This window comes from Lipotes vexillifer, unplaced genomic scaffold, assembly GCF_000442215.2.
Source record: "Lipotes vexillifer unplaced genomic scaffold, Lipotes_vexillifer_v1.1 scaffold903, whole genome shotgun sequence".
In the NCBI taxonomy this organism is placed as follows: domain Eukaryota; kingdom Metazoa; phylum Chordata; class Mammalia; order Artiodactyla; family Lipotidae; genus Lipotes; species Lipotes vexillifer.
Genome location: NW_006791919.1, coordinates 1,630,805 through 1,645,558, shown reverse-complemented (window position 1 = coordinate 1,645,558; position 14,754 = coordinate 1,630,805). Strand labels below are relative to the sequence as shown.

At 32.9% G+C, this 14,754-nt stretch overlaps 1 protein-coding gene across 1 annotated transcript in view; it reads left to right on the top strand.

Moving 5' to 3' along the window:
- The window catches only part of LOC103075671 (glutaminase kidney isoform, mitochondrial-like), a 36,362-nt gene that overhangs the window by 7,867 nt on the left and 13,741 nt on the right, over positions 1–14,754 (top strand). The window contains exons 2-5 of the mRNA XM_007464983.1: positions 6,594–6,690; positions 7,043–7,164; positions 12,147–12,276; positions 13,013–13,092. Of these exons, the coding sequence (XP_007465045.1) occupies positions 6,594–6,690; positions 7,043–7,164; positions 12,147–12,276; positions 13,013–13,092 (429 nt within the window). The remainder of the gene's footprint in view (positions 1–6,593; positions 6,691–7,042; positions 7,165–12,146; positions 12,277–13,012; positions 13,093–14,754) is intronic.

Below are 14,754 nucleotides of genomic sequence, written 5' to 3'. Positions count from 1 at the left end.
CCCCCCCCCCCTGCCGATGCAGGGGACACGGGTTCGTGTTCTGATCCGGGAAGATCCCACATGCCGCGGAGCGGCTGGGCCCGTGAGCCATGGCCGCTGAACCTGCGCGTCTGGAGCCTGTGCTCCGCAACAGGAGAGGCCACAACAGTGAGAGGCCCGCATACCGCAAAAAAAAAAAAAAAGTAGTAGAAGGAAATAAACCAAAATGATGTTAGCAGTTGTTGTTTGTGAGAATAGACGTTGTTTTTCCTTGCCTCCTTATAATTACTTTTAAGATTTCTCATTATGATAACTTCTGTCATCAGAGAAAACACATCTGTTAAATTTAAAATTTGTAAATCTCTACCCTACTGTCCTAGTCTGCTATCCTAATAGCCTGTTTCTGGTATGTATAACGGTAAGCATCCTCACATTGAAAAAAGTTATGAAAAAGTTTATGAATGGATTTGTACAGCTATTTATCAGCATTATCTAGTTGTATTCTCTTTTATTCTCAAACATCAAACTTTTTAATTTCTAAACTGTTTTCGGCGTAAGTCTCCTTAGAAAATGTTGCCTATTTTTCTGCCATATTAAAATTTATATTATAAAATATAGACTTTAACAATTCCTGTTCAACTTAGGTTTACTGTAAGGGGGTGTTACTGTACTGTGCTAAAATACAGTTATGTTCTAAGACAAGTATTGGCAAACTTTTTCTCTGAAGGGTCAAATAATACATATTTTTGGCTTCACAAGCTATCTGGTCTGTTAAAACTATTCAGATCAGCTGTTGTAGTGAAGAAGCCATAGACAGTAGGTAAATGAGTAGGCATGGCTGTCTTGCAATAGAATTTGATTTACAAAAACCTGTGGCCATTGCGGTAGTTTGCTATTAGTGGCCCCTGCACTAAAATATATTTATTTGTGTAAGATTTTCTCTCATACTCTGATTGGTTCTGTTTTGAATGGTTTGTTCTTCTATGGATTTTTGTATCTTGTATCCGTTGCTACATTTTGTTCTTGGCCTCCATGTCCCCACTTTAGCTATTTTCCCTCACTTTCACCTTCTGTATCTTATTCCCCTTAGCTTTAAAAAAAATTTGAGGTAAAATTAATGTAACATAAAATTTACTATTTTGACCATTTTTAAGTGTACAGTTCAGTGGTATTAAGTACTCCCATTACTTTTTTAAAGAACCCAGATAATTAAGCTTTATATGTAAAATATGTATCTATAGATCCTTTATGTCTACATAGGTCCTGAGTGAGTAAAGTTTATGATCTTTAGTATAGGAGTTTAGGAAGACATCTATTTTGAGCAGCTCAAAAACTGAGAATTAGAGTTGGAAGTGACTTTAAAGACATCTAGTTCCACCTCATTTTACGTATTTTATAAACTAGCTACAGGTATTAAATGACCTAACCAAGTTCGTACAATATTAGGACTTATTGTGTTTTTTCTTCTAATATTAGGAGAATCATAAAGTACTTTATTGAACTGATTACTTTTTTAGGTTCAGTATTCGAAGCGACCTTAAAAACCCATCTCCACAGCTGAAGGTTTTTTCTCTTCTGTTATACTCCCTACAGGTTGTTATTCATCTCTGCTTGAATACTTCTTGACAAGAGAATTTAGTCCCTTTGAAGGCAGCCCATTCCATTTTCAGAGTTGTTTTGTTTTTCCTTATGTGTAGCTGGTCTGCCTTTTGTTAACTTCTACCTATATATTTTAGTTATTTTGAAGAAGTCATCTCTAGTGTGGTATCAAAGTGATTGCAGTAACAGAATTCACACATCTGTATTTTTACAACTAGAATGATTTGTTAACGGATACTTGACTGAAGGAATACAAGGTTGGAAGGACTAACAGAATTGGACCTTAGGGACTTGATCTGCCCAGGTCCTCATTCTCCCATCGGAGTCAGGCAGACTGTCCCCCGGGTTAGACTTCTAAAGCTCTACACATGGACAAATTGCCATCAGCTGATGTGGACAGCCTGGCCACTTCCTTACGTAAAGCTGGCTTTTGTGCTTCTTACTTTGACTTGCTCTTGAATAAATTTAAATAAAGTCCAGCCAAAACAGCAGCCCTAATTTAATATAATCTCATCCTTGCTTTGTACAAGGTACAGTTTCAACAAGGCAGAATAACAATTTAGTCATCTAACATAAGTAATTCCCCTATTAGCATTTTGGTTAGAAATCTTCAATATGTAAGGAGTCTCATCTTTCATTATTCTGAATAAACTCCAGGTATTCCTCCTAAAATGGAGTGTAACAACTCAGCACAGCCAGTGTGGCATAGCAGGAGGAATCTGGGGTTAGGAACCAGGTACTGGCTTTCTAGGACTAAATCTGGTCCAGTCACTTAAGAGTTGTGTGACATTGGACATACATATTGCTTGACTTTGAGACTCTGTCCTTATCTGTAAATAGGGGACAGTTTACCCACTTTGCTTTATCACATGAAGTTATAAGATGAAACAGCAGAAAGTCCTTTTTTAACAATAAAACTTTAAAAGATGTAAGATTTTGTTTTTAAATTCCCCAATAATTAGCCTTGGGGCAAAATGATTTGGAGATTGAGCAGAATTTATCACTTTGTTAGACTTACAGTGGTGGTCAGCCACTATCAATTCAGCTTTCAACCTCACAGGTTTAATCTGCTAATTTACTGGTGTTGATGGACACTTTCTATGAATCAGGTCACTCTGAAAATCAAAATGATAAACTGATTTAGAAACAACTCCAGGTATTTTTTAAAGATCATTGTTTTAAAATGAAGACATGAGTAAAAACACCAAAGCATTCTTTTTTATTCTATCAGTGAGCATCATTTTTTTTTAACCTAGTTGAAAGTTTTTGATTATCTAATAGGTTTACCACACTACACTGTATTACGCATTTGAGTTATATGGGGTTGACAAAAAAAAAAGAAAGACAGACAGACATTACTCCAGCTTTTATAGTTTGGAGAGGTCAAGTAATATGAAACGTTATTTAACAATAAGACAATATAGTTAGTTTCCATTTCTTTTCCTTTTCTCATTTTGCAGTTCATTTTCCTCCTTTCATTTGATAGTACAGTTTTTTACATAGAAAATTTTGATAGAATAGATAGTACCAAGCCAAATATAAACTGAATATCAGACTGAGGAGTTTTAATTGTCCTTTGGTATTGGGAAACTGGTTGATCAGTAATCAAAGACAGTGTCTCTTTTCATGTTTGCAGAAATTGCCCCTGAATTTAAACTCCATATGTAAATTTTTGGTAGTCTCTTCATTTATTGGTTGATTTATATAGATCTCTCTCAACCCTGAAAATTAGGTATTTTAACAGCTCATGGGTGGAAACAGGCACCTTAATTCACATATACTGTGCTCTGTTTGCTGTTCTTTGTGAATACCCAGTGAATGGTTACCTTCATTGCTGTGGTCATTCTGTTTCCTTGGCCGGAAACCTCTTCTGTTGCCATATTTCCAGCTTCTACCCATCTTTCAAGTCTAGCTCTAATTCCACCTCTCCTAAAACTTTACCTTATTAGTCCACAGTGAAGTAGTTTTCCAGTGATTGGATCCCATTGTTTCTTTCTTGTAATTCCTCATGATGTATGTCTTCTATTTCCCTTTTAGACTGTAAGTAATGACTACTATAATGCTGTACATGTTATAGATGCCAGTTAAATACATGGGATTTTTTTTTTTTCTAATTTTTTAAAGAAATCATTTCTGTGTTGTAGGCAGGTATTTTGTGAGGGTAAAGTAGGAGAAGGAATGGGTAAAAGAAGGAACAAAATGGCAGTGAAAAGATCTTAAAGGCAGAAATTAGAAAGAAAATGAGGGAGAATAAAAGGGAAGGAATAAAAAGGTATGAAACAAGGACTTTACTTTGGATTTAAATATCCCATTTTAGTTGCTGAGTGTCATAACCATTCATGTTTTTCCTTAAGGAATCTGAGGGCTTATCAACAATTGTTGATATTACAATTTGAAAGCCTGTTATAGTCTACTTTTTTGTCATTAAAACTTAAATACTTCTCAAGAATATCCTAGTTACTATATAGTCTGAAAACTATAATTTTTAGCTTTTGAGCTTTAAGAGCAAAATGTATTATCATGAAGCGTTGCCACAAAACCATATTAAATTTGGGGAAAGAAAAGGGGGTAATACCAAGAAAGGTCTTTGGAATAACTTCTGTGTGTTGTTTGGGGAGAATCTGTGCATTTGTTCACCAGACTGTTGAAGTGAACTCATTCTCAAATAAGAGTCTGAGCTTTTAAATGCTGAGATTGGTAGTACTTTTTTTTAAAAAAAATGAATTTTGAACATTTATTTTGTGAGCATATTTTTTAGGCATGACTTAAATCTCTCTCCTATGGATAAAAAATAGTCTCTTCTCCAAAAGCAAGTAAATATTTACCTTTTTTTGCTAGCTGTGGAAGTAAACATGGTCATTTTAATTTTTTTGCCCTATGTACCATAAGCTAAAGAAGTGTATATTTTATGTTACTTAACATAGCTTTTAGGCAAAACAAATACCATTTACTGCTGTGATAAATACATAGAAAGCTTATTCTGCAGTTTAAAGTGATAAACTACCACTATCTGAAGTTTATTTGACAAACCACTTTCTGTAAATAATTGGTATGTTATTTTCCACTGATTGTTTTTGACAGCTGGCTCAATTTTTCTTTAAATGTATTATATTAAGTCATCAGTATTGTTGAATCCTGTTTAATGGTTTTAGATCAGGGTAAAACCTAGAAAAATTGTACCTTATAAAAGTAATAACTAGCTAGTACGTTTGAGAGCCAGTAAAACTGTAGTGGTATATAGTTTGGACTCTGGATTCAGAGAAACAGAGGTTCTAACTATATCTCTACCACTTTGCAGTCTTGGGAAGTTTGTTGACCTGTCTGAGCCTCTGTGAAATGGGGATAGAGTTATTAGTCATTTTTTTTAACAAATAATGAATAAATTGAGCTTCTACTGTGTGCCAGGAACCATACTATATTTTGGATAATGGTACCTTCTGTTATGACATCATTGGAGGGATTAAATTAGAACGAATGTAAAACAGCAGAGTACTTAACAAAAGTGATCAATAAATTTTAACTCTTATTATTAAAATATCCCAAATACATTTTTAAAAGTTCTTTAAGAGCCAAAATTGTTTCAGGGAATATTTATATATCTGGGATATATCATTAAATTACAATAATCCTATGTGTTCGTTTTTTTTTAAACATTGGTATGAAATTCCTATACTTTAGGGTTGACTTTACGAACTAAAAGTTGGTATAACAGCTTTGAAAGCAAGTATAAATGATATTAATGCCAACATTAATGTGTCTTTTAGGAGAAATTTTATATGTCCATATGTAAATGTACATGCTCTGTGAAACAACACCGTATTCTATTGTCTTTTAAGTTAGAAATATACGGACCACTCTCTAATTTTCTCTCTTTCTTGAAATACAGGTAAAGTCTTTCCAGATATTTTATATATATACACATTATATACATATACACACACATATATATTTCTACCTTTGATTTTAATAAATAGTGCTGGATGGAGAGGGGATTTGTCTGCCCTCGATCTAAAATTCTTATAACATCACTATAATACTTATGACAGTCATAGATGTTCAGAATATTGAAATGTATTCATTTCAGTTTCAGAGCCCCCGAAAAGAAGACATTAAATAGGTTCATTATAGTTTGTTTACCTGAAAGCTTTTCAACGGATAGGAAAAAAATTTTCTTGATTAAAAGTTTGGTTAATCATAGCACTTTATACTAGATTTTAATGTATTTTTATGGTAAAATTTTTATTCTAACAGTCTTTGTGATTTGTGGCATTTGATCTGTACATGTAAAAGCCTAGGTCACTTTAGAAATAGTAACTACAACTACCAGCGATTGAGTACTTACTCTCTGCCAGGCAGTGCTCTAAAGATATTGAATGTATTAAGTCAACTGATTCTCACAAGAACCCTGTGAGGCAGACCCTATTATCTCCCTTTCTCAGATGAGAAAATTGATTAACAGAAAAGTTAATTAATTTATCCAAGGTGACTCAGCTAGTAAGTATTGTAGCCAGGATTCAAGGCCTTACGCACTAGTCTTCACTGTCCAGTACTTAATTGTTCTCTCCCCCAGATTTACAATCAGGTTAACTTTGAACAATATATATGTATAGTCATCATATTAAAAAACAATAACAACAAGAGAACAAAGTATTGTCTCTTACCTGAGCATTGGCTAGGCTCCATAATTAGTATTGGGTGATTGTATTAGGCTGTACAGGAAGGTATTACCATAACAGATGGCTAGGCATTAGCACCACTAGAAATAGTGCACAAGATTTTAAAACTTGGGATTAAAGGATATCTGTATTAATTAATGAATCATTTTTTAAACTTGTTTTTCAGTGCGGTTTCAGTAATACTGTTTGATTTTGGTAAATCAGCATTTATTATGATATTAGGTCTTGATGAATAGATAACTGTAGTCTGGTTCAATGATTCTTTTTAAATGGATATAGCTAAAATCCACTTGAATGTTCACATAAAGGTTAATTTTGTCTTCTTTTTTCCCCCTTTAGTAAAATAAAGCAGGGTCTGTTACCTAGCTTGGAAGATTTGCTATTCTATACAATCGCAGAAGGACAAGAGAAAATACCTGTTCATAAATTTATTACAGTAAGTTTTTATATTTTTCTATCTTCACTTTTTAAAAATCAGTAATACTGAATCAATAATATGGTAATATTGAAATGTAGTCTTAAAGGTCATCTGACGTGTAAATTCTGACTGACACTGTTTCTATTTTCAAATTTTCATCATGTTCATTTCAAGGTAATCAATGAAAGAAAATGAAAGAAACAATGAGAAACTTGTCCAGAAAGTGGGTAATAGTGACACTAAAATGCCATATACGTATTGAGGTCTTGTGTAGAAGTTTTTATATACAGGAATTAAAAACTTGTAGTTGGAATAAGCATATACCTTATTTGCACTATATATTTACAAACTCTTATTTTTTTAAAAACAGGCACTCAAATCTACAGGATTGCGAACGGCTGATCCCAGGCTGAAAGAGTGTATGGATATGTTAAGATTAACTCTTCAAACAACATCAGATGGTGTCATGCTAGACAAAGATCTTTTTAAAAAGTAAAAATTTCTGCCAAACCTTTAATGGTCACTTGCTATGCTATATGGTGATTTTTCTTTTAAAACAAAATTGCATCTTTGAAGGCCAGTGCTTCCTGTGTAACTGAAAAAAAGGGGGGAGGGGACTTGTAAGCATAAATTGTTTGGAACAACTTGGTGCACATTAAAGTTCTATAATACATTGGGGCTAAGAATATACTTTGAAACTGTTCTGAGGAAGCGTAGCCATGGATGTTTCCAATTTATAGTACCTGGAGACTGCATTCGGTTTGAATAGAGCACACTCTTTGTCCTGTCATGGTTTAAATTGATCTCTTAATTCATCTGCATATCTTGCAGCCTTTCTCAGCATGGTCTCAGTTCTTTCCTACAAGGTGTTTTAGATGACACCGTAAAATGAGAAGGCTTCAGGCAGCCTATATTCGTTAGTTTTATATGTCTCTGTTGTCTGCTTCTCTCCTCTCTTCAGACATATTACTACATAGGCTTTTGGCTATTTTTGTTTTTTTCATAATGTTTAAAAACTTAATGCTAACTTTGGACATGAATGCCTTCATTTGGTTGAATGAGAATATTTATTTTGACTTTCTTATATTTGCATATCTTTATTATTTATCTTTATTAATGTGTTCCTACTAGTCTGATTGCTTAATGATTTAATAGACAGCAAGTTTGTCATGGATCCCAAGGAGGTAAATGGTATTTTACAACTAAAATTAAATGAAAACTTGTATAAAACTGTAAACACTACTGTAAGGTATTGGCTTTTTCCAGACCATAGGCTTAGGTTGGAATAGATCCAAAGAATTCCAGGATCTACCTTGAAAGTTTATTTGTATGTATGCATTTTTTTCTTTTATTGTCTTTTGGGGGCTAGATGATTTGTTCTAGATGTCTCCTGGGAATATCCTGGAATATTAAGTCATCTGAAGGTATAAGTATTTAACTGAGATCCTCCCAAGTATCTTGGCATACTGTGAAGCACTGCTGGCAATTTTAGATCTCTGTCTTTTCACCACAAGGTTCTTGATTCTGTGAACTCATCCGACCTTATTAAGTGTAGATTTTAGTTCCATGTTGGAATTGGTGTTAGGAATTTTGAATCTTAAGAACCTGTTTCTTTGTGAAGGGAAGGAAATCACTTCTAGTTAGCTGTGCCTTTGCAGTAAAGATTATTTTATTTTTAGTGTTCATGAACTCTCTGTGAAAAGTATCTTGATTGTGGTGCCTTCTGGGGAGTTATTTTGGTATATCTGAGAATGAAGTTGTCAGAGAGTTGGTAGGTAGGTCTGTTGATAATAGGTATAAGGAATTGCTTTGGAATTCCTAAGTGAAAGCAGTATTTTATACCTTTTTAGTACTGGTTAAATTTCTTTTGTGCTTCATAAACATATTGCTCTGTTTAAATATGAAATTGAAAGTAATTTAAATACACTGAGTATGAAGCCAGGAAACAATCATAAAATTTTCTACCCATAAGTATATTAAAAAATAACAATTAGCATTATTTTAAACACTAACCCAATTTTTTAAAAAAATTGATGATTGTAATATAGGCAGTTCCCAACTTGACAAATGCTTAGTGGTATATGTGAACAAGCAGTGGAAAAGTTTACGTCTATGGGCATATGATTTCTCTTTTCATCCCTAGAATGAGGTGATTCAAAACCTCTGACTGTTGGGCTTCCCTGGTGGCACAGTGGTTGAGAGTCCGCCTGCCGATGCAGGGGACACGGGTTCGTGCCCCGGTCCGGGAGGATCCCACATGCCGCGGAGCGGCTGGGCCCGTGAGCCATGGCCGCTGAGCCTGTGCGTCCAGAGCCTGTGCTCCACAACGGGAGAGGCGACAACACTGAGAGGCCCGCGTACCGCAAAAAACAAAACAAAACAGACAAACAAAAAACCTCTGACTGTTAACCTTTTCAGGTCACCTGGAACGGTGATTGCTTCAGAGAAGTTTTTTCTCTGTTTTAAAAATGAGACGTTTTCTAGTTAGTGTTGCCAGAAATAATCTCACCTCCATGCAGGTGGGTACAATGGAATTCATCTTCCCAAAGAAGTAATTTATAAAGGAAAGTGGAAAGGTTTGGTTGAAGTCAACGTGTTGATATTTTACCTAAAATACATTGTTGCTTAATATATTTAGCCTTTGAGGGTAATCTGAGAAACAACTAATATGTAGAATTTTTTCTGAATGGGAAGATGAATTCTATGCATACTTTTTGGAGCATGGTCTATTTCAAAGTTGGAGACTGCCTGTACCTATCTAGATAATCAATTGTTTTTAATGCTAATAATCTCAATAGAAGTAGAAAATTTGTATTGTAAAGGAATGCCTTATTTATTCATGCATTTTTAGCCGTATAAATATTAGAAGTATTTTTATGTGTGATCATAATTTTTTTATCTTTTTTGTTTTGGAGGAAATGAATGGTAGTCTTTGTATTTGCTTTTTCTTAAAAAATTCTTATCCACTATGTTATTTTACTAATGAGAAGTTATATGTGAGATATTTTGTAAAACATTGATGTGCATTACAGTTGCTAACCCTAAACATTTAAGTAAAGAAGGAAAGAAAAATTATAACTACCAGTTTACAGATGAGAAAACTGAACAAAGCATGAGAAAGATGTGACTGTTGAAAAGCATAAGCACTTCCTCCTCAGGTCACTTTATATCCCTTCTGATTTTCTACTTAGATTCATGACATCTATATTAAAATAACTTCCAAGAAAAACATTACAGTTTGTTCATCAGCGTGCAGCTAGACACTTTTGAATGGTATTGCCTTGGTTGGCCATAGTAATTCACCAGTGAAGGCTGTTAGCACAGCTTTATGAGCACCTTCTGATAGAGCAAAAAAAAAAAAATCCCAGTTTCACTGACTGTACAATATTGTTAATGATAAAGCCTCCTTTTAAAAGTGCTGTTTAATTTTGAGTAGTTAAATAGTAGTAAGGTTAATAATTTATGTTTGGCAGTCCTCATATTTTCTCATGTAATACTTCTTGAAAGAGGGGGCATGTAGATTTGATTTGATACAGATATAGTGATTTAAGGTCAGGAATTGTCCTAACTTCTTTCTGCTGAGAAATGTGTCTTTTGCCATATATTACTTGAAACTCACGTGCAAGTTGAATTGCTGTTTGGAGCATATTAAATATTAAGTCAATGGCAAAAAGTATTTATTAGATTAACATTGAAACTATGTCAAAATTTATCAAAGTTTATTGAAGTAAATATTTGTTATCTCTTGGATGTCAATTATTTCTACGTCTGTAGATTAATAATGGAAATTAGGACTGTAACTTTTTCATGTTGTAAGTGAAGCACATCTTTATCACTGAAAATAACCTATTTTATTTTAAATCAGTGTTTAATTTTATGTTGACCAAGTGAGTATATATTCTGGATTTTTATTAATAGTTAAAGTGTGATAGCTCGCTTTTAATTCTGATTTGATGTTTTATTTAGCACAACTTGAATTAAGATACTAAGATATAAAAATTTATGATTTACTGTGGATTGAAGCAGCCGCATGGCACAGGGAAACCGGCTCGGTTTTTTGTGGCTGTCTGGAGGGGTGGGATAGGGAGGGTGGGAGGGAGGGAGACAAAGAGGGAAGAGATATGGGAACATATATATATGTATAACTGACTCACTCTGTTATAAAGCAGAAACTAACACACCATTGTAAAGCAATTATACCCCAATAAAGATGTTAAAAAAAAAAAAGTCAATGGACAGAGTAATTGACATTTTAAAAAAAAAAAAAGAAAGAAAAAAATAGCGAGAGTGTCTACTTCTCTGACTCTCCATTTATAATTAGTGCATGTAATTTACTTGCAAGTTAAACACAGATTTTTCTTATCTGTGAAGTGGGGAAATCATCTTCTCAGAGTGTTCATGTTTTGAGGGTTAAGCAGGATAAATAGTACTTGAAACTTAGTACTTTTTCATCTGTTATGGGCTTAGTCTTAAGTTAGTATTATGGCTTGATGCTCAGGTCTACAAATGTCTTCCTTTATCAATTAACTATTCTAAGTTTCTGCGACCCTCTTAAGAAGATGAATTTAGAGTATATGGCTGGCTGTTACCTATTTTTAAACTCTTTAAGGTTACATTAATAAGTTGATTTTCTAGCTTGAATCCTTTTTAAAACAAAGTAGAATATTGGTTCAAATCATTAGATTTCATGCTCTCCTATCCAGATGGTTTACCACATCTTTTAAATAATTTTTAACAGTGAAACAATTTTATTCTACAATGTATATACACATCTTACAGTGAATAGAATAATGTAATTTAACATTTTTGGTGATTCAAATAATATAAAATTATTATACTACTGTATATAATTTTTAAAGTTATACATTATTTTTATAAGCATTTTAATAAGTATTTCATATAAGAGACAAATCTGACTAAACGAAGTTGGTATTATTTCCCTTTTTTTTAGCTTAGAAATGCAAATTTTTCAAAATGTAATTTAGGAAAAATATATTAAAATACAAAATGTTTATTTTTTTGTGAAATACTAGTAATACGTAGAAATTAAAGGATATATGTCTGAGGTTATTTCATGGAAGAATAAACAGGATCTCAACTATATATTAAAGTCTGATTTTTGTTAACCAGATGTCATGCTGAATGCTTATCAACTCTGGTAGGCTGAAAAGCTTGTTTTTAGATGGTCTTGGTACTTAATCTGGTGGAATGCTCTGCTGTTTTAATCTTTGACACAATTTTTAGGCTAATTTATTTCTTTAACTTGTTCAACAGCTTACAAGCAGCTACATGAAAGGCTGCTTGAAGGAAAGAAAATAATGTTGAAAGAGTATAATTTATAGAATTTAGTTATTTGTTTAAAATGTTGAATTTCTTTATTGTTTGAATATTCTCCTCATTAATATTGTTATTATTAGCAAGTACTAATATTTGAAAGGTACCCAGTCTATTAATTTTTTTCTCATATTCCACAGATGTGTTCAAAGCAACATTGTTTTGTTGACACAAGCCTTTAGAAGAAAGTTTGTCATTCCTGACTTTATGTCTTTTACTTCACACATTGATGAGTTATATGAGAGTGCTAAAAAGCAGTCTGGAGGAAAGGTAACGTTTTTGATGTGAATATTTTCCTAAGCCTGTCACTTAATAAATTCAACTAAACTTGAGGTAGAGAGTAAAATTGTGTAGTTTTGTGTTTTGCTAATTAAGAAATTTAAGTGAAGCCACTGGAGTAAGTGCTTTTAAAATATTTCAAATAGTCAACTTAATTGTTATTTTGGCTAAAAAGAAATCTAAGCTTAAGAGTTCTTTTTGATTTTCAAATGATTGAGATGGCTTTTAAATTTTTAATTAATTAAAAAGTAGCTAACTGGGAATTTCTGCAGGTATGATATCCTTGAACATTAAATAAAATGTTCCCAGTTTTTAAAATCCTCTACATAATATAAGCGCTATTTTATTTATTCTCCATATTGAAAGTTTTAGGTAATGAAACCCTATTAGCATGACCCTGATTAAAGAAATTCTGTTTCCCTTAAAAAAATAAAATAAAATCCTAGTTCCTCTTTTAGACTGTGCTGTTTTAGGAAGACAGAATGCATTGGAAAACATAATAGGTGATGGAGACTGAGAGAAGTCACTTAGATTTCACTTGTAATCCTCAAGTCTGTTGTGCCCTTAGTTTTTATGAATATTGTTATAAAAGATAGACTACAAAGCTACTGAGTACTATAAAATAACTGTTCATTGGTAGAAGCTAAATTGAGATCAGTTTTTTGGTAGAAGATAATACTATTTGCCTGTATTATATCTGTTAATTTCTTTTCATTGTTTTGGATAGGTTGCAGATTATATTCCTCAGTTGGCCAAGTTCAGTCCTGATTTGTGGGGTGTGTCCGTTTGTACAGTAGATGGACAGAGGTAAGTTTATTTCAGATCCATCAAAACCAACTCTAAGCCTTAAATTTTTTATAACAGTGAACATGAGGTAGAGAGGAGCCTCTTCTGTAATAGTAATTAGCCCCCTGACCTGATACAAATTCAAAAAGGTAAAGAAGTTTAGATTTTAGTTTAAGTTAGAAAACTCAACTGAAACAATACCTTATACTAAATTTTATGAGGCATTTCATCTATCTTTTTCACAGTTGTAGTCTTGTTACTTGAATGCTTATTGTTCAAGGAACTACAGTTACACATTTACTTAGGAAAAGTGGATTTGGCAGAACATGAAATTATTCACTAATGAACTGACCGCTAATAAAATTAGTTCGCCTTTCTTGGCTTAACATGGGTTACCTATCCTGTCATTATCTTTGTTCCTCTTGCTGCTTATATGATTAGCATGGTAGTTAAGGCAATATAATGTAATATAGTCTCTTGCCCATCAGTCATTTTCAAAAGACACAGGATTTCATGAAGTCTATGAAGGTGATCTTCGGGATGTACTCACACTCCAGGCATAACCACTGACATTTGATGATCCAGCAGAATTATAAAAAGGATAACAATATGAGGGCACTTCAAAGAGAATGATTTGATTTAAAAAGTCAATTTAAAAAAAAGTAAATTAAGAGAAGCCCTTGGAAAAAGAGTTCTGAAATATTTTTTTAAGCATGAACTTTTTTATTATGCTACGAGTCAGACATAAGATTTCTTATGTTGTAATTTGGTTTTATCAGTCAGAAAAATTATGCCAAAAAAAGAAAAATCAATATTTTTTTACTCATTGGAAGACTTTAGCTCAGAGGTATAATCTTTCTGGTTTTTTCTTTGCTTTTAATAAGGTAATTATTTCTTTTCATTAAAATATAACTTAAATAAAATGAGACGTACAACTCCGAGGTGTATATAGCTTGATGAATTTATATCAGAGATGTAATTTTATCCTAAATTTTGTTAAAACTACAGGTCATTTAGCCATATAATTTTAGATTTTATTTTTCAAGATAAGGTCCCAGTTAAAGCTTTTCCACCCATTTATTAAAATTTGTATCTCTTAAGTGCCTTCATTGTAAGTAATCCTTTTATTTTTTACTACTTATCTTCCTCAAATATTTACAGTTAAAAAAAACATGTGGTTTGGCTCATTCATTCTTATAATAAGGAATCTGAGGTTCAGAGTTTGTATAAAACTGGCAGAGGTGAAACTAGCACCTGGGTCTCTTAAATTCCAGTCCATTGTTCTCTCCATTATGACAGGCTTTTATCCTTATCTGGGCCTGTGAAATGTACTAAACACTTGTGTGTTGAATTAAATATTGGGTGCTAAGAACAGACACAAATGCATGAGAAGACATGGCTTATCCTTAGGGAGCAAATTCCAGTAGGGAGTGGTATTCCTATTTTTTTGTATTTGGAGGAAATGGTTTATCATATAGTGGAAATTTTTATATTTGGAAGAAATTATTATCACCTAATTATTGCACATGTGTTTTTTCTTCTTAAACATACTTTGTGTGTAGAGATGATTCTTTTAATTCAGTTTTCTTATCTAGAGATAGGAAACTTGACTCTGGGCTAGAACGTAGGTATTTTTAAATCCAAAGGTAGTAAGACAGGCTTTTGTCAGGTTTCAGAATGATT